This window comes from Aotus nancymaae, unplaced genomic scaffold (assembly GCF_030222135.1).
Source record: "Aotus nancymaae isolate 86718 unplaced genomic scaffold, 86718_ANA_hifiasm-v0.15.2.pri h1tg000003l, whole genome shotgun sequence".
Lineage (NCBI taxonomy): Eukaryota > Metazoa > Chordata > Mammalia > Primates > Aotidae > Aotus > Aotus nancymaae.
Window position 1 is genome coordinate 70,613,245 of NW_026988414.1, and position 21,156 is coordinate 70,634,400.

Consider the following 21,156-nt stretch of genomic DNA (forward strand, 5'->3'; position numbering starts at 1 on the left):
CTAATTTTTGTATTTTTGTTAGAGACAGGGTTCCGTCATGTTGCCCAGGCTGGTCTTGAACTCCTAATCTCAAGCAATCCACCTGTGTTGGCCACTCAAAGTGCTGGGATTACAGGTGTGAGCTACCGAGTCCAGTCACATATCATGGACTCTTATACAAAAAAAGAACAACAAAAAAGAATCTAGAATATATAAATCAGCATTGAAAGATCTCAAAAACAGGTCTTTCAATGAAAGACCTCAAAACTATGGAATGAAAAAAGCCGAGTTCCAGAATCATACATACAGTATAACATTTATAGGCCAAACGCAGTGGCTCATGCCTGTAATCCCAGCACTTTCAGAGGCCAAAGCGGGCGGATCACCTGAGGTTGGGAGTTGGAGACCAGCCTAACCAACATGGAGAAACCTCATCTCTACTAACAATACGAAAATTAGCTGGGCATGTTAACACATGCCTGTAATCTCAGCTACTTGGGAGGCTGAGACAGGAGAATCACTTGAACCTGGGAGACGGAGGTTGTAGTGAGCCGAGATTGTGCCATTACACTCCAGCCTGGGCAACAAGAGCAAAACTACATCTCACAAACAGATGGAAAAAGAGAAGGACACAAACAGATGAAAAAACAGAACACAAACAGATGGCAAAAGATTCCATGCCTCCATGCTCATGGTTAGGAAGAATCAATATCATGAAAATGGCCATACTGTCCAAAGTAATTTATAGATTCAATGCTATCCCCATCAAGCTACCAATGACCTTCTTCACAGAACTGGAAAAAAACACCTTAAACTTTATATGGAACCAAAAAAGAGCCTGAATAACCAAGACAATCCTAAGCAAAAAGAACAAAGCTAGAGGCATCACAGTACCTGACTTCAAACTACACTACAAGGCTCCAGTAATCAAAACAGCATGGTACTGGTACCAAAACAGAGATAGAGACCAATGGAACAGAACAGAGGCCTCGCAAGTAACGCCACACACCTACAACCATCTGATCTTAGACAAACATGATAAAAACAAGCAATGGGGAAAGGATTCCCTGTTTAATAAATGGTGTTGGGAAAACTGGCAAGCCATGTGCAGAAAGCTGAAACTGGATCCCTTCCTTACACACTATACAAAAATTAACTCCAGATGGATTAAAGATTTAAACATTAAGACCTAACACCATAAAAACCCTAGAAGAAAACCTAGGCAATACCATCAGGAGATAGGCATAGGCAAGGATTTCATGACTAAAACACCAAAAGCAATGGCAACAAAAGCCAAAATAGACAAATGGGATCTAATTAATCTTAAGAGCTTCTGCACAGCAAAAGAAACAATCATTAGAGTGAACCGGCAACCAACAGAATGAGAACAAGTTTTTGCAAGCTACCCATCTGACAAAGGGCTAATATCCAGAATCCACAAGAAAAAAACAAAACAACCCCATCAAAAAATGGGCAAAGGATATGAACAGACACTTTTCAAAAGAAGACATTTATGAGACCAACAAATAAATGAAAAAATGCTCATCATCACGGGTTATTAGAGAAATGCAAATCAAAACCACATTAAGATACCATCTCATGCCAGTTAGAATAGCGATCATTAAAAAATCTGGAGACAACAGATGCTGGAGAGGATGTGGAGAAATAGGAACGCTTTTACACTGTTGGTGGGAGTGTAAATTAGTTTAACCATTGTGGAAGACAGTGTGGCAATTCCTCAAAGATCTAGAAATAAAAATACCATTTGACCTAGCAATCCCATTACTGGGTATATCTCAAAGGATTATAAATCATTCTATTATAAAGACACATGCACATGTATGTTCACTGCAGCACTGTTTACAATAGCAAAGACTTGGAACCAACCCAAATGCCCATCAATGATAGACTGGATAAAGAAAATGTGGCACATATACACAATGGAATATAATGCAGCCATAAAAAATGATGAGTTCATGTCCTTTGCAGGGACATGGATGAATCTGGAAACCATCATTCTCAGTAAACTGACACAAGAACAAAAAACCACACACCGCATGTTCTCACTCATTAAGTGGTTGTTGAACAATGAAAACACATGGACACAGGGAGGGGAACATCACACACTGGGGTCTGTTGTGGGGTGGGGACTGAGGGAGGGATGGCAGGGAGTGGGGAGATTGGGGAGGGATAACATTAGGAGAAATACCTAATGTAGGTGACAGGGGGATGGAGGCAGCAAAACCACCATGGCATGTGTATACCTATGTAACAATCCTGCAAGATCTGCATATGTACCCCAGAACTTCAAGTAAAATAAAATAAAAAGAACATTTATATAAAGACTGAAAACATGCAAAACTATATATTCTTTATAAAAACATCTATCTATACTGAAAATATAGAAACAAGAATAGAAATGATAAACACCAAATTCATAATAGTGGTTACCTCTGGTGGGGACAAGGTACAAGGGTACACAGTGGGCTTCAATTATATGCAATATTTTGTTACTTGAGTAGGGCTGTGAATTAATAAGGGTTGATTATATTGTTTTCTATATAATAGTGTGTGCTGGAAACATTTCATAATCGAAAAAAGGAAGAAAATATGCTAAAACAAATTAATACATAATAAGTAAAATGTTAGAACTGATCAATCTAAAGGCTAATTCTTTGAAAACATGAAAGACAAATCTCACACAAAGCAAAAGACAAAATCTAAGAAACAAATAGCTAATACCATAGAGAAAAAATTTTAAAGACTGAATTAACAGACTATTTACAAAGAACTCAAAAGTAAAAAATTCTAAACGTTTAATACATAACTTTTAGAAAAACACAAATTATCAAAATAACTCAAGCCAAATTTGAAAATCTATTTAACTAAAAAATTAGTTAACATGGAACAGAAAGGAAATATTTACAAGACCATCAAAGCAATCCCTGGGATTTGAACTACTGATTTCGTCTTATCTATTAATGTAGTAAGTTCACTGTGATTTAAGAATATAAGCCTATATTACTGTAATAGAAGTAAAACTGATTTAGCAGACTTCATGTTTTAATACAAATATCTTGAGTCGCTTGATTTTTTTCGATATTCTAAATTCAGCTAAACATTTCAGATTATATTATAGTTAAATTTTCATGTGATGGGAAAGAACATTTAGCCATAATTTGGATTTCATGACATTATTTTCAGGCAATTTATCTGGTGCCTCAAATGTATTAATAATATATTAGCAATGCTTTCTTTTAAATGAGCAAACAATCAGAATTGGATATATTTTCAAGGAAATAAAGGATAACAATTTTATTTCCTAAAAAAAAAAAAAGACATCAAATACAGTAGCTCATAAGGTTGACCTCTCTGAAACCCTTAAGGAACATATTATTCTCTGCTAATGAGACTTCTAAATGCAGAAAAAGGAGCCAGGGTACAAAAGCTTTCAACTCATTTCTTGAGTTCTCATTAGCTAGCACGAAAACCTGACTAAGATTGTACATAGATCTATGCATACCCACACAACCCCAAAACATACTCATCTTGCTTATCACATTTGGCAAGCATCCTAAAGAAAATATTACCCAATTCATGATTTTTTAATCAGCTACCTCTATAATTTTCTAAAAATACTTAAATATATTACTTTTAGAATATTCAAAAACTATTAATACAGAAAAAGTAGTAATGGGTTCAATATCCATTCTACAAAGTGTCTCATATTTACCTAATTAAAAACCTATTCTTGGCCAGGCGCAGTCTCACGCCTGTAATCCCAGCACTTTGGGAGGCTGAGGTGGGTGGATCACCTGAGGTCAGGAGTTCAAGACCAGCTGGACCAACATGGTGAAACCCCGCCTCTACTAAAAATACAAAATTAGCTGGGCGTGGTGGCGCATGCCTGTAATCTCAGCTACTTGGGAGGTTGGGGCAGAAGAATCACTTGAACTCAGGAGACGGAGGTTGCAGTGAGTTGAGATTGTGCCACTGCACTCCAGACCAGGCAACAAGAGCGAAAGTCCGTCTCAAAAAAACAAAAAACAAAAGACTATTCTTTATATTGTTTCAACAGATGTTAAAATATACTCAAAATACATAAACCTGCTAAAAACTGAACAGTTTTTGGTAATGATGACAGTTCTAGTATCTCCCAACAAAAACATCCTCCACAATTACCTACAATTTATCTATTGGAGTTTATCTTTCAATAATTTTCACAAGTATCCATGCCAAATAGGCATTAGTAAAGACTCAAAACTTTCACTATTGCCTCAGGTAACTAAAAAAACATAACTGAAAAGTAAATAAATAAAACTAAACCACTAATTTGAAAACATTTGTTCTTCTATACTTATCACTGAATTAAATCACTATGGGAAGAAGAGGAATTAAATTAAATCTCAACTAAAGAATTTAAATGTTAAATAAACCAGTCAATGTGTTTATCTTTGCACCCTATTTCAACCAAAGCCTTAAGATTGCAATTATTATCAGTCTTAACCAACTAGAGGCAATCATTTTCTAAAATAATTTCTAAGTACTAACTACAGATGGGACACCATGGTAGGTATTTCTTCAGCTCCTGAACTTTGAAGCTATTTTCTTTCTACTTAATACTAAACCTCAGCCCTAGAATCCATCCAAACTATACACAAAAAGAAATTTAAGAAGCTGGGGTTCAAAAGTCAGATTTACTGTCAAATCACATTTGCCATTGTCTTTAATACTAGTTAGCCCAATTCTCAGAATTAGATTTACTTTTTTCTTTTAAACCCGTACCTGAGTTCCTCTTTGAGTTGCCTAAATTGTTCTTATCAGTCTCTTACCAAAGAAGAAATGAAGCACTAGACACAGAAGCCTTGGTTTCTGCTCAGTTGCCTAGACTTATAAGTAAGACCATTAGCCACAATGCCCTGTAACAGTACCAAATGCTTCACTAAGTATCACCTGAAATACCTGACTAAAATGCCATCTGTTCTCTGACCTTTATGATCTTCAAAATTACAACCTCAGGTACCACACTCTATCTCCTGGTAGAACTTCTTTCCAGTAAGTCTAGTTCCAATTCAAGGTACTCCCTTCTCCTGCCTCTTCTTCTGCCAGGCTATCATTCCACTGAAGTTAATAAGCAATGCCCAATCATGTACAGAAAAAATAAACACTGTGTGGTTAGATAAATAAGAGAGGCATCCATTGCTCTCAAAGAGCACTGCAGCCTTACAACAAACACAAACTAGTAAACAATTAACTTTATGTTACAAAGCTAAATTATGCTAAGTAGAAACAAATGCTCTGTATTTAGGGAGTCAGTTTAGACCACTTAAAGTTAAACCATATGAAGTAACCTATGAACCAAGATTTGGAAGATGAATCATATTTTAATTTAAAAAAAGGAAGCTATTCATAATTGCCAAAAACTGCAAACAACCAAAGTGTCCTTCAACAGGTAAATAAATAAACTATAATATATCTATATAATGGATTATTACCCCATGATAAAAAGAAATGAGCTATCAAGCCAATGAAAGACATGAATGAATATTTTTTTTGTTTCTGGAGATAGGGTCTCACTCTGTCATCCAGGCTACAGTGTAGTGGCGCAGTCTAAGCTCACTGTAACCTCCGCCTCGTGGGTTCAAGCCTCCCACCTCAGCCTAAAAAGCAGCTGGGACTACAGGCACATGTCACCACGCCCAGCTAGGTTTTGTGTTTTGGGTTTTTGTTTTGTTTTGTTTTTAGTAGAGATGGAGTCTCTCTATGTTGCCCAGGCGGGTCTTGAACTCCTAGGGCTCAAGCAACTCACCTGCCTCAGCCTCTCAATGCGCTGGGATTGCAGGCATGAGCCACCACACCCAGCCAGACATGAGTAAATCTTAAGTGCATATTATTAAGTAAAACAAGTCAGTCTGAAAAATCTACATATTATATGATTCAATTATATTACATGCTGTAAAAAACAAACCTATACATCTAGTAAAAAAGTGGTTGCAGCAGTTGGGGGAGGGGTTGAACAGGTAAAGCATAGGGGATTTTTAAAGCAGTGAAACTATTCTTTATGATACTATAATAGTGGACACATGACTTTTTACATCTGTCAAAAACTAAATAGCATGAAGAGTACAACTTAATGTATGCAAATATTAAAAATTACTTAAGAGACTGGGGGATTCCAGGAAGGAACGTAGACCATGATGAGAAAACTGCATGAATGACAAATACATGAAACCTCAACAAAAATGGGGTGGAAGGAAAAGGTGCTGTTCTGAGTAGTTTCAGAAATGAGTGAAGTCTGTAGGATTAAAGGCAAAAGGAATTGCACATAAGCACTGTATTCTAGTTGAAAAAGTCATTTCCCAGAGCGGTACAGGTTAACAATTTTGATACCATTATACACGTATACTGGAATTAAACAAATAAATGGATGGCAAAGGATAGGAGACATCCTTCTCATTGTTGAAGTGAGAGTTCACAGATAACCAAGGGAAGAAGGTTAGAATGATCCATTTGGGAATGGATTAAAGTTGAACACATCATCATGAACTCATTTTTAGCTTTACATACAGATGGTTACATATTAAAATATGTATAGATATGTGTATATATACACAGGTTAGTACACATACCTATATTTCCTTGCTATGCTAGACAATAGGGCCTATTAAAAAATGACACCCCATCTGATGGGATAAATCTGGCAAGATGAGAAGCTAGTGGGCAAGAGAGACGTTAGCTAATAAAATGTGAGAAATCATCGCTCCAGGAAGACAGAATCAGGTAATAAAGGCCTTGATATAAGAAGAAGCATGGTAGGAGATGAGAACCTTTAGGTCCTATTCAACCCATGAAGAAAAAAAAGTAGTATCTTTTTTTCTCCACCCATCCAGATACCCCATCTTGAAATAAAATCATCTAATCAAAATCTTAGCATAAGAAGGAACCTCAACTATGAAGAGAAAAATTACTATAGTCCCAGGACATTATACAGTCTAGAGTGGAAATATTCATCCTATCCAGCAAATTGAGGGACTATGGATGTCTGGAGCAAGGGGAGGCAGAGGAGAAAATACAAATTTTCTAAAGATTCTGCCACACTCAATAGCAAACTCAGGCAGGTATCAGGAAAAATTCCATGTTTTGGAAATGCTATTTTAAAATAGTGTCTAATAAAAACATTAATAGGATTAACCCATTTACTTCTACAAAAAAAAATAAATAAAAAATAAAAAGTTACAAAGTATTTGAAACGACAACTGAGAAATGTAATCACTCACTTCTAATAATTCTGAGACAATAGGCAGAACTTCAGGGTTACAGATATCAATGGAGTCATCCCGATATGTCTTCTTCTTGTAACAGATATTACCCAAATGAAGTATGGCTGAGAGAAGAGAGAAAATCCTGGGAAAATAAAATCACAAATTATAGCTTAGTTGTGTCCATTCCCAAAGCTCATTTCATTCTAAAATTCTAGTTAAACAAACTAACCAGTACAAATATGAGGTATTTAGTCTTTGGAAAACAAGCAATATGGGAATAATTACTAAAATTTACAGAGGGTTTACTATATGTCAGACTCACAGGAAATACTGTCCAAAATGCTTTTCATGACCTGAATATAAGTGTTATACCACTTCTTATATAGTCATTTCAAAGGGACTTCTGCTATTGCCTGAATTTGTCATAGTGTTTTTAAAAGGCCATGCCTTCTAAATGTTATTCATCCTGCCTGGAATGCTTTTTTCCTATATACTGTTTCAGATAAACTGAATCAGAATCTCTAAAGGAAAGGCCTTGAATCTGTATTTTTTATCAAGTATCCTAGCTGATTTTTATTATGTTTTTAAAATGCTTTCCTACACCATGTTATGGTGTTTTTTTCTTAAAGTATGAAGTCAGGTGGGTTATATTAACTTCTACTGTGAAACACTTTCATATAGATCCTCCGTTCTAAAGTTCCCTCCTGAGTCAGAGGAGTATGTGCCCTGCAATCAACAACTAATCTCTCCACTTATGCCATATATCCCATCAACTCCTGCTAACTCTGGAATCTTAGGTTACCAAGGACCTCTATGTAGCTAAGAAGAGTCTATTATGTTCTTAACTTATCTGACATCTCAGAGGTATTTAACACAGCTGAACACTCCATTGAAAAGCTCTTCCTCAATCTCCGTATCTATACACACACACACACACACACACACACACACACACACAAACACACACAATTCTGTGTCACATGCAGTTATTTTCTTAGGATAAATACATCTTACAAAATTTGGCTTATCAAAATTTAACACTACGTTTTCCTAAAATTAGGAAGTATTCCAACTAAAACAAAGACATTGCTTTAGAAATCTGAGATATTACCTTAGGAATATTTGAGAGGTACTAAATCACCATCTAACTTATAAATCTAATTTTTCAAATAATTTAAAGTTTTTTTTGTTTTGTTTTGTTTTTTTTAATAAAGACGGGGTTTCACCATGTTGGTCAGGCTGGTCTTGAACTCTCGACCTCAGGTGATCCGCCCGCCTTGGCCTCCAAAGTGCTTGGATTACAGGCGTGAGCCACCACACCCAGCCTAAAGTTTTTAAATGTTTGAATCATTCATATGACTCACAGGAAATACAAGTCTATTATAAAAATAATTCATAATGTTATTCTGGATTAAAGAATAAACTATCAACTGAAACAAAAATTAATGAAAGTCAAAAGACAAAAACAAATTCAGGAGCCACTTTTAAAAATGATTTTTGATAGACATTTATATGGTTACTAATTACACTGTTTCAATATTTTGGACTTGACAATCATCATATTAATGTTCTCATGCGCAAATAGGTGATAGTCTCCAGCAATAATAAACGTCAAATCATCTAATGTACTATAAATCAACATTAAAAAGATATTAAGATATGAATGAGAATCCTTATTCTCAAAAAGTGCATAATCTTACATTAGGAGGTAACAATAAATAAGTATACTAAAGGGCAAGATATCTTAAAATACAGAAGGCAGCAGCAAAGCACAGTTAAGGTATAAAGTTTGTTAAAAAGGCAGAACATAAACAGTGCTCTAAAGAAAACGAGTTACAATTCACATACGAATTCTATGGCTGCCTACAAGGTTATGTTAAAAGGAATTGTGGGGTAGATCTATGCTCAGTAGAAAAGAATATTGTGATTTTTTAGCAGAGTTTATCATAGTCACAGGACTGAAGAGAGGCAGTATACATAATGTGTTCTCTATCCAAACAACTGAAGATATTTGAATGAGTAGAAAAAGATATAAAGATCATTCCAAACAGGGAAAACATCGAGTGTTCAGAATACAATATAATGTTTTAGAGAACAAGACAAGTCTAGTTAAAATGCAAAACTTGTGTTAGGGAATATGTGAAGATAAAATTTTAGTGAGAGACAAGGGTCTAACTGAAGGTCAGCCTACTAGAAACGTATTATTTCCAGTGGTTTCCAATACAGAATTCATTCATGTAAGAAAGTGCAGAAGACAATCTGTTGGTGCATGAGAAGTAAACATTATATTCCCAACACACAATATCTTTAAAAATTTAAGTTACACTATTATTTCATATATAAATTCTGTCTCTATGTCAACCAGCCAGATATCACATACAGTGAATTAGGTATCCTGAGGGTAAGGTGGAAGTAATACAGCATACAGAAATTGAGAGAGGTACTCTAACTCACTAATTTTCAGTGAATTGCAGTTTATGTCACCAATTGAGATTTGGTTTTAATTGACTTCTCCCAAAAAGATTCTAGCAAATAGCCTGCTAATTAAAGAGTCATACCAATGATGTAAATACAAGCAAATAAGAAAACAGCAGAGGTAATTTTCTCCTATTCTCAGTATAGGTTCATCAATCATGAGGTTAAAAATTAACAGAGGTTGGGCGCAGTGGCTTATGCTGATAATCCTAGCACTTTGAGAGACTGAGGCCGGTGCATTACTTGAACCCAAGAATTTAAGACCAGCCTGGGCAATGTGCCAAAAATTACAAAAATTAGCTGGGTGCGATGGCACAAGCCTATAGTCCCAACTACTTGGGAAGTTGAGGTGGGAGGATCATTTAAGCCTGGGGAGGTTGAGGCTGCAATGAGCACTCCAGCCTGAGTGACAGAGCGAGACACTGTCTCAAAAAAGAAAAAAAAAATTAACAATATAGTCAGATCTGACAAATTCATTAACACTACTCCCCTACCTCAAAAAAGTTGTAAGTAACTATTTTTTTCTGGTGAGAGCCAAGGTTGAGTCTTTAATTTTAAATAATTTGTTTCAAATGTAATTTATTTCATCTTTATCTCAACCTTTTTATATTTTTAATTTGTTTAGATTTACAATTTAAAACATTTTATAGAATAGTGCAGATGTAAACTATATAGAAGAAATACACTGAAAATTAGATACCATGCATCTGGTAAGTATGAATAATTTAATAAGATTAGAGATCACAGATATATAAAAAATGAAGAGCTATAAAAATAGTGTTATAAATTAAAAGTTTTGAGTAAGGTCCATGAATAGGCTTCAGGGGCACAATAAATTCCTGCATTTATGTGCAAATTGTTAAGAATGTACATTGTACAACAAGAACAGTGTCAGCTTCCATCAGATTCTCAATGAATTTATGACAAAAAAAGAAATTCAAAATAATGCTTGAGAGATGGATGAGGTAGTGGATGAGGAATACCACTTAGAAAACTGTTTAAAAGGATCAAGGGCGAGAAATCTTTCAAAGACATATCATGTGTTCTCTATTGGAAGTATAAAAATACAACAAGTAAACTCACTGTCTTCGTGTCTTGGGAAGAAATCCTACCATTTCCATGGCAAGTTGTAAGCGCTCAAAGTCATGTCTCAAATCTTCTCCTTCCACCGTGAAGCAATCCTGCTTATTTAAAATAAAAGTTTAAAAATCAAGATTATATGTCTAAAAATAATGTGGGCCATTGAGAAATATGGTAATTTACTATACGTACCTGTATGTATAAATGCAAATTAGAGCTGGTGGAATAGACATAGTCAAATTCATTAAAACTCTTATCTTACTATAGGTACATAAACTAAACACATACCTACCAAAATACCAATAGGTTACTTTTTTTTCTCCCTTTCACAATCACCAAATTGGAATCTCAAATGATAAAGCGCTAGCTATACTTATAAAATGTGTTTGATACCAACTTTGATTCTGAGTGGTTCTAAAGAGTTTCAGAAATTCAAAGCATGTAAGGGTGCTCAATTCCACCAGCAAATATTACTTATTCAACAAATATTTAAGAAGTGCTTACCCTACGTAAGGCACTGAACTAGATACTAGTGACATAAAAATAAATTTTAGAAGAGGCAGTAATTTAGTTGAATAGTGGAGCCTAGATTTATATAATATAAAGAGGTTTATGTTACATCTATATATCTATATGCATATGTATAGATTTATATAGATATGTTTTTGTTTTTTTTTTTTCTTTTTTTGAGACAGGGCCTAATTATTATTGCTCAGGCTGGAGTACAGTGGCACAATCTTGGCTCACTGAAGCTTCAACCTCCTGGGCTCATGTGATTCTCCCACCTCAGCCTTCCAAATAACGAGACTACCCAGCTAGTCCTGCCATGACCAGCTAGTTTTTTTGTATTTTTAACAGAGACAGAGTTTCACTATGTTGCCCAGGCCAGTCTGGAACTCCTGGACTCAAGCAATCCGCCCACCTAGGCCTCCCAAAGTGCTGGAACTACAGGTGTAAACCACTGTGCCCAGCCTGTTACATCTACAGTAGATATACAGATGAAACATCTATGTATTTATATACATAATTATTTATATATTTTATACATATATAATTATTTCCTAATGAAATAATAGACAACATGGTAATCAAACAAGGAAAGAAAGAAGTATATGTGAAAGTATAAAAACCCTCAGAAAACACGCCATATGAGTCAGTAAAAATAGTTGTGGATAGTCAGGTGGTGGCAGGTGCCTGTAATTCCAGCTACTTGGAAGACCGAGGTAGGAGGATTGCTTGAGCTCAGGAGTTTTGACACCAGCCTGGGCAACACAGCATGACACCATTTTAAGACAGAAAAAAAAAAAAATTGCTGTGGAATACCAGATTAAAATACCAGGTTTTTAAGCATAACCCTTGCATTTCAGGTCCTAAAATAGTCCAACAGTAGTAGACATACTCTAAATCTTCAAAACAGTGAGTCGTTAAATCCCTTTACTGTATGTTCTCACAGTCCCTTGCACTTTCAAAAACCTCCTCACATTTGTATTTACATTTTTAATGCCTACTTCCTAGGGAATGTTTTATCAAGTACTCAGTGAACTACATGAACTGTTAATTGTCTTATTCACTGCAGATACCCAGTGAGAAGTCAGTGCCAAAAACAAGTCATTATTTAGGTAAGCACAAAGTCACTGAATTATTGAATAATATATAAATATTGAATGAACATTCCTTTTTTGGAAATAAAGTGTTCATTTATTTTATAAGAAGTATTTATCAAGTATTTACCATGTACAAGAAAATCTGCTTTAGGTACCGTAAGTACTAGTTAATGAATATCTAAAGTTTAAAATTAAGTTTTGAAATGCTATGAACAATATTTTTATTCTCAACATGGAGAGTTGCATATGCATAGTTTAAAAATCTTAATTCACCACAAGGAAAGTTTTTTCTGAGAACCCATGCATTTAATTTTCTGACTATAAAATTCTTGGTAAGCAATTTTAAGACATTCTACTGACATGCCAATGTCCTACTCATTAAAATAATTTTTTTTTTTTGGACACAGAGTCCTACACTCGTTGCCCAGCTGGAATGCAATGGTGTGATGTCACTCAGTGAAACCTCTGCCTTCCAGGTTCAAGCAATTCTCCTGTCTCAGCCTCCCAAGTAGCCGGAATTACAGGTGTGCACCATCACACCTGGTTAATTTTCTTGTATTTTTTAGTAGAGACAAGAGTGTCACAACGTTGGCCAGGCTGGTCTTGAACTCCTAACCTCAGGTGGTCCACCCACCTTAGCCTCCCAAAGTGCTGGGATTATATGCATGAGCCACTGCGCCTGGCCCTAAAATAAATTTTTAAATGCATGCTTCTTTTACCTTAAGCAAATCTTTTGTAAAAAGCTCTCTTGCTTCTCTTCCCCCTATTCTCAAACTACAAACAGTTCATTCATTTTATGATTTAACAAATATTTTCCTATCACAAGTGGCAGGGCAGGGGGAGTCTATGCTTCCACATGTGTAAATAATGATTCTTCTAACACTGTTCTAATCTGCCCAAAGTGAATGGAACAATTAATGTATATAAAATATTGAGAAATGCTGGGCAAGGTGGCTCACATTTATAATCCCAGTACTTTGGGAGGCCAAGGTGGGTGGATCATGAGGTCAGGAGACCGAGACCATCCTGGCCAACATGGTGAAAGCCAGTCTCTACTAAAAAATACAAAAAATTAGCCAGGTGTGGTGGCATGCAACTGTAGACCCAGCTACTCAGGAGGCTGAGGCAGGGGAATCACTTGAACCCAGGAGGTGGAGGCTGCAAATAGGCGAGATTGTGCCACTGCACTCCAGCCTGGCGACAGGGCAAGATTCCATCTCAAAAAAAAAAAAAAAAAAAAAAAAAAACCAATGGGGAAGTACACTGAAAGAGGAACTAAAATATATTTGCATTTGCTGTTATCCTTAATCAAATGTTCTTTAGAAACCCAAAGTGGTCTCAGTAAATATCATAGTTTTTAAAAAAGTGTATTAATTCCTTTCTATTTCTCTGATGACAACTATAGAAGAAAAACTAAGGATAAATTAAATCTCACAGAAAAGAAACACTTTTATCTTAATTTGGGCTCCCTGGGAGGTAGATCTTGAGACAGACCAAGAATCAAATACAAGTCACAGAGAAAGTGAGAAAGTGAAAGAGAAGACAGACTAAACAGGACACAGGATGAAAGTAGTTACCACAGGGCGTAAACAGAATTTAATTCCAAGGTTATCTTTGGGAAACAATATAAAACCTAGAGAGGTAAGGGCGCTACTGTACTTATATATCATCTCATCTCTCATCAGTCATTGTTTGAGGACTTCTGGAGAGAGAGCAGGGAGCTGTTAATTCCCAAGTCACTTCTAGAGGGCCCTACAAGTTCCAAGGCCTTCCAGAGTTTTGGAAAAAGCCTTCAGGTGCCAGGATCCAAATACCAGTCAGCCAGAGATCAAGGAAATGGTAAAGTTCAAAAGATAAGGCAGGGAACTAACCAACAACTGTTACAACCCCTTCCACTGAAAAACCATAGGCAATCCTTCTGTCAGCTCAGTATAAGTTATTGTTTTCACTTAATAACATGCCATTACATTCCCCCACATACATATCCAAATGTTCTTTCATGCTATCAGACCTTGCTCTTTGTATGGGATGACACACTTCTCATTGACAAATGCCTAGGATAAACCTAGCATGAAGTAGGCAATTAGTGTAGATGTGAGGGAAAGAAAGAGAATAGAGTCAAATTAGATATTTTCTTCTATCTTGTCACTATTTCTTAAAATGGTACTTAAGAGATCATACTTTTTTATAACTACCAGTGTAAAGTACAGGACACAAACTGGAACAATTGACTTTGAAGGTCAGTAAAGATATTGGAGATAACTTAAGAAAAAAGGAGAGGCTGGGCGTGGTGGCTCACACCTGTAGGCTGAGGCAGGCAGATCACCTAAGGTCAGGAGGTCGAGACCAACCTGACCAACATGGAGAAACCCCATCTCCACTAAAAATACAAAATTAGCCAGGTGTTCTTGTGCATGCTTGTAATCCCAGCTACTCAGGAGGCTGAAGCAGGAGAATCACTTGAACCCGGGAGGCAGATGTTACGGTGAGCCAAGATTGCACCACTGCACTCCAACCTGGGCAACAAGAACAAAACTCCATCTCAAAGAAAAGAAAAAAGAAGATAAAACATAGGCTTGGTTGGAATCCCTGCTACACTATTAACAAGCTTTATACCATACGAACAATTGGCTTAAATTCTGAGCCAATGCTGCTTCTTGTGTGAAAGGTAATCATGACTACCACCAGAGGTTTTATAAGAATCAAATATAACATGGAACAGGACACAGTGCCTCATGCCTGTAATCCCAGCACTTTGGGAGGCTGAGATAGGCAGATCGCTTGAGCCCAAGAGTTCAACACCAGCCTGGGCAACATGGCCAAAACCCTATCTTTACAAAAAAAAACATAAAAATCAGACGGATGCCATGGTGTGCACCTGTAGTCCCAGCTACTCCTCAGGAGGGTGAGGTGGACTACTTGAGTCCAGGAGGCTGAGGCTGCGGTGGGTGAGCTGTGACTGAGCCACTGCACTCCAGCCTGGACAAGACAGCAAGACCCTGCCTCAAAAAACAGACAGAAAGACAGAAAGACAGAATCTGAATGTTAAGTGCTTTTTAAAAATTTAATTTTTTTGAGACAGCGTCTCACTTTGTCACCCAGGCTGGAGTGCAGTGGTGCAATCTTGGCTCACTGCAACCTCTGACTCCCAGGATCAAGTGATTCTCTCACTTCAGCCTCCTGAGTAGCTGGGAACTACAGGCGCGCACCACCACACCCGCTAATTTCTGTGGTTTTTTTTTTGGTAGAGACGGGGTTTGACGATGTTGGCCAGGCTGGTCTCAAACTCCTGACCTCAAGTGATCCACCTGCCTAGGCCTCACAAAGTGCTGGGATTACAGGCATGACTCACCACACCTGGCCAGATGTTAAGTGCTTTTCAAATGGAAAAATATATGCAGAGAAAGTTGTGCAGTATGCAGAGACCTTATATTAGACTGGCAGAGGGTGAGGAATAAAGCCAGAAAGACAATGTTTAAAGGTGTGACCACAAACTTACAAACTAACAGATGGGTATGACAGTAGGAACCTTTATGCTGTAAAAATACTTAAAACAAAATAGATGAAAACATTATGATTTCAAGGCATCTTGTCCAAGTTGCATCATGATTCCTGAAAGCACTATAGCAAGTCTACCTCACAGGAAATGAGCTTCCCGGTATTACAGACGTTTAGTTTCCTGTAAAGGTAGTAGTGACCAAGGTTGGAGCTTTGTCTCCAAAGACTAGTACCAGTCAAATCCCTCTGCAGCATGGTGGACACAATAGTGTCCTGAGACTATCACTTATGGCAATTATCATTAAAACTCTACCTAATAGTTGGACCCTAAAATTCAAGGCTCAGATAAATAAAAGAATTAGGCAAGATTGACTGACACTTTACATTGAAGTTATTTAGATCAGCTTTAAGGTACAATGGCAGACATCAGCCAACATATTGCCAGTATTTAATTCATTCTCAATATTTTATAATTGAGGAAAAAAGTCTGAGATGTTAATATTAATAATAAACATTTTAATAAATTATTACCATTTGGGGAAATTAGCACTTATTAAATATCTTCTACTTATTAGTTACCATGAGAGGTACTAAAACCTCAAAACACAAGGAGATAGTTATATATACATTTACAGATGAGAAAACAGACTCACAGGTTAAATAACTTTCCAAAAGTTAAAAAAAAAATCTTATAAATAACAGGGTTGGCCAAACCAAAATCTATGTAGTTCCAAATCCTCTGCTCTCTCCCATGCAACACAACTGTTTGTGCTTATTTAATAGGATAACCCTTAAATGGAATTAAATCACCATACAAAGGCAACAACAGGTCCCTTGTAAAAAGCTATTTTCTAACTATAGGTCTCCTTAGGACCATTTATACAATTCCACAAAATACGTAAGTAATGCAGTACAACATAACAGTCCTCAAACAATCCTCTCTACCTATAATACTAGTCACATAAGTTCTAATAACTCACAGGGAAAAGAAGTTGTTTGTCCCCAATAATATTATAAGGAGGAGCTAACAGAAAAGAATGAAAGATCCTCAGACTGCTTACTTTTATTAATTAACATAAGAAAAACAATCAGAAATTAATTAAATTTCAAAATATAAATTTTTAAACATAATAAATGGATAATGGTGATGAAAGAATTATTAATGGAGGAGGAGATTATAACTACAAAGTTCTTCTAAAGGGAAAGATGAGTAATGATTATTTCAATGGTGGAAGCAACAGTAGCAACAACAATCGCTATGCACTTACTAAGGATTATGCACTCTATCAAGTTCTTTACATGCACGACTTTAAGATTCATAAAACTTAAAGACCATTATTAACCCCTAAACAAAACAATTAAGTGACCTGCTGCAGGTCTCAAAACTGGAAAGTAAACCAGCCAGTATTTATGTCAGGTCAATCTGCTTCAGAGCCCAAATTCATTTTTTTTTTTTTTTAAATAGTGTTGCTGTGTCACCCAGGCTGGAGTGTAATGGTATGATTTTGTCTCGCTGTGGCCTCAACTTCCTAGGCTCAAGCAATCTGCCTGCCTCAGCCTCCTGAATAGCTGGAACTACAGGTGTGCATCACTATGCCTGGCTAATTTTTAACTTTTTGTAGAGACAGGGTATTGCTTTTTTGCTCAGGCTAGTCTCAAACTCCTGGTCTCAAGCAATTCTCCCACCTCAGCTTTTCAAAGTGTTGAATTACAGACACGAGCCACTACTCTTGACCCCAAAATTCTTAAGTATGACTTAGAATGTCTCTGAATAGTAGCAGATCAGTTCACAACTTCACTGTAAGCCCAGATGATCAAGTCTTCTAACTGCAGTGTATGTTTGCAGTCCCCCACCTGCTTTCCAAGGAGGCATGGTCACTTGGTGTAGTACATGAAAAAGGTAAAGGGGGAGCTTCCTAAGAATGGCATAACAACTTAAATTTTTTCAGTTAAAATGTATCAGATTCTATAAATTTAAATGTCATATTTTTCCCCAAAATGTTACATCTAAACTCCAAAATTACTTGATAATGAAATAGTAATACAAATTTGTCTAAAGGAAAAATTACTATCCCTGTATACTGATCCTTCACACCTGTGAAACAGGCTAGCTCTGCAATTAGTGAAGTTTATAAACATGCAGTGAGAACCAAAGTTGTGATTCTTTAGAGCAAGGACTAAGACATGTTTTCAGAAAGAATATTGAATAAATTAATTCATTAGTTAATTAATGGATATAGAAAGGTTAGTGTGTGTTTTCAGCCTTTTACAATTGACTTAATTGAAAACTTAAGAAAAAAAATGTGTGTGCTCTTTTTATGGTTACAAACTTGTCATAAAATATAACACATAAAGCTAAATTTAGCTGGGTATGGTGGCTCATGCCTATAATCCCAGCACTTTGACAGGCCAAGGCAGGAGAATCACTTGAGGCCAGAGGTTCAAGACCACCATGGGCAACATAGTGAGACTCTGTCTCTAATTTAAAAATATATTTATTAAAATATAATAATAGAATTTTTTTTAAGTTAAAGCAAAATTTACCTATTCATTTTATATTACATGATATATCCCCTTAAATTACTCAATTTAAAACGTAAAATAGGCTAGGCATGGTGGCTTATGCCTGTAATCCCAGTACTTTGGAAGGCCGAGGTGGGCAGATTACTTGAGGCTAGGAGTTCAAGATCAGCCTGGCCAACATGGCGAAACCCCATCTCCACTAAAAATAGAAAAATTACACAGGCGTGGTGGTGCATGCCTGTAATCCCAGCTACTTGGGAGGCTGAGGCATGAGAATCACTTGAATCCAGGAGATGGAGATTGCAGGGGGCCAAGATTGTGTCACTGTACTCCCCCAAAAGAGAGAGACTCTGTCTCAAAAATTAAAATTTAAAAAAAAAACAACTTTTCTATAGGAATTTCAATATTTTTTTTGGATAATTTTATTAAGGCTACAGACTTGCTATTGGGAAAAAAAATCAAAGAAAAATATACATGCATTCATTACATGAAAAGACTGCTGACATATAAAACATAAAGGATATAATTTTTTTAAATAAATGATAATTACTACTCATGCAGGTGATGAAACTACTAAAAAATAATTTTTAAAAATAAAAGGGAAAAAACTATAGTTCATACAAATCCACATCAATGCTGAAGAATCAGGAATATAATCAATTTAATGTTTGTCAAAAGAAATACTGAATGTGGACTAAGTCTTAACAGCCAGAAAATATCCCAAAAAAGTAAATTAACTGGTTTTTAATCAACCAACTATACACATATAAATCAATCATTCCAAAGAAATTAAACATTGATTTATCTTCCTTCCTAGGATTCTTTGTATTTCAGCTGATTTGCATTCTAAATCTTCAGATGGATGCAAATGAGCAATGTGAGGACCCTTTGACAGGAACACAAAATATTTAGGTACTTGTACTGACCGGCTCAGAGTCATAGCAATAATCATCCCAGCTCTGTCTGAGGGGTTTCTTTGTTATCTGAAAGTAAGGCAGATTAGTTAGGTAGAAGCAATGGTTATTATACTTTTCTAATGATCTCTTAGATGTGGTGTACAGGTAGCACTGCTGCTAACCACTGAAAAGTTTTTTGCATGGCAGCATAAAACAAGAAATAACAAAGTAAGTATTCAGATTCTGGGAGAATGTATACTATTCTACCCAACTCATAAACACTATGGGCTCTAGTGACTGTTATTTATACAAACTGAGTCCCATATCCTATGAAAACTGACATTATGACAGGAATATGCTATGGCCAGTCATTAGAAAAAGATCTGAAAGAAGAGCAAAATTCCGGACTTCTCTAATACTAACAACTATCAGCTTATTTATGAGAGATTATTACTTTGTAAAAAAGAAAATCTTTAATCACCCAAATATAATGCAAATAGTTTAAAATGTGGAGGAAAAAAACTCAAAAGCTGAATTAGCAAATATTTTTGAAAAGCTAGTTAATTCTACCTAGTAAAAATATTTAATATTATATCAGAAAGTAATATTTTAAATAGAATCCTCAATGTATTAATACAAAGTCAAGTTAGATTATACTAACATATGTAGTTTCAAAATTAAGAAATAACAGTTAATACAACACATTGTATATCTTGGGAAAAGTTAAGTGTATAACTTTTTTTTTTTTTTTTTTTTTTTTTGAAACTGTCTTGCTCTGTCACCCAGGCTGGAGTGCAGTGGCACAATCTTGGCTCACTGCAACCTTTGCTTCCCAGGTTCAAGCCATTCTCATGCCTAAGCCTCCCAAGTAGCTGGAATTACAGGTGTGCGCCACCACACCCAGCTAATTATTTTGTATTTTGAGTAGAGACAAGGTTTCACCACATCAGCCAGGTCAGTCTCGAACTCCTGACCTCAGGTGATCCACCCACCTCAGCCTCCCAAAGTGCTGGGATTACAGGTGTGAGCCACTGTGTCCAGCCAAAGATATAACTTTCATAACCCTAAATATATACTGAAATCTTTGAATCATCTGATGTCAATTTGTTTACAAAACCTTCGTAAGGATTTCTTTAACTGTCATAAAGGAATTTCTTTCCACAGACATGACATCTTGCCCCAACAATAGAAAAATAAGGGAAGACAATCTATTATTTAAATGATCAACTGTTTGTTCTACCAATTCCATTAATGCTGGTTATAAAATTTGTGTTATTACGAGAAATAAAATTAGTAAAGTCAATGTAATGAAAAGTGAGAATTACTCCCTAATGTGGAAGTTTAGGGATGAATTTTGAGTTCTGAGGGAACATCCAAATTCTCTAAATCATTTGCCTTTGACGACTTTCATACTGAATGTTTAAGAGGACTGTTCATTAAATTATAAAAATAGTCATACTCTAAATCAGTATCATAGTATCATGCAAAGAGCTATGTGTATTAGACTTCAAAACATGTAAATTAGGTTTAAAGTAATCCCTTGCAAAGGACAAGAATTAATCATTAGTAACATTTAAGATCCTGGGGTTTGTAAAAGGTAAATCATTTTGGTAAAAGTTTTCTAATATAGAAGTATCAATATACAGCTTATTATTATTTTCTTAAAGAATCTCAGAGAAAACAAAAAGTACATATGTATATGAACTTTTAACACTTATATGAGAGAGGTAATCATCTTAAAATTTGAGAACTGCATCTCATAGATCTGTAGAGTACATGTATAAAAATGCTAGCTAATATCCACTCCCAGGTTTGGGAAAGAAAGTACTAGAAAAAAGA

General features: G+C 35.8%; 1 protein-coding gene across 11 annotated transcripts in view; it reads right to left on the reverse strand.

Annotated features, from left to right (window-relative positions):
- MYO9A (myosin IXA) overlaps window positions 1-21,156 on the reverse strand; it is a 290,323-nt gene that overhangs the window by 187,374 nt on the left and 81,793 nt on the right. For 10 of the 11 annotated variants that reach the window (XM_064382203.1, XM_064382199.1, XM_064382209.1 and 7 more), the window contains exons 6-8: window positions 19,348-19,404; window positions 10,800-10,897; window positions 7,257-7,383 (exon numbers count right to left, since the gene is read on the reverse strand). In XM_064382203.1, coding sequence (XP_064238273.1) covers window positions 7,257-7,383; window positions 10,800-10,897; window positions 19,348-19,404 — 282 coding nt within the window. The remainder of the gene's footprint in view (window positions 1-7,256; window positions 7,384-10,799; window positions 10,898-19,347; window positions 19,405-21,156) is intronic. The other variant, XM_064382198.1, reaches the window with a different exon arrangement.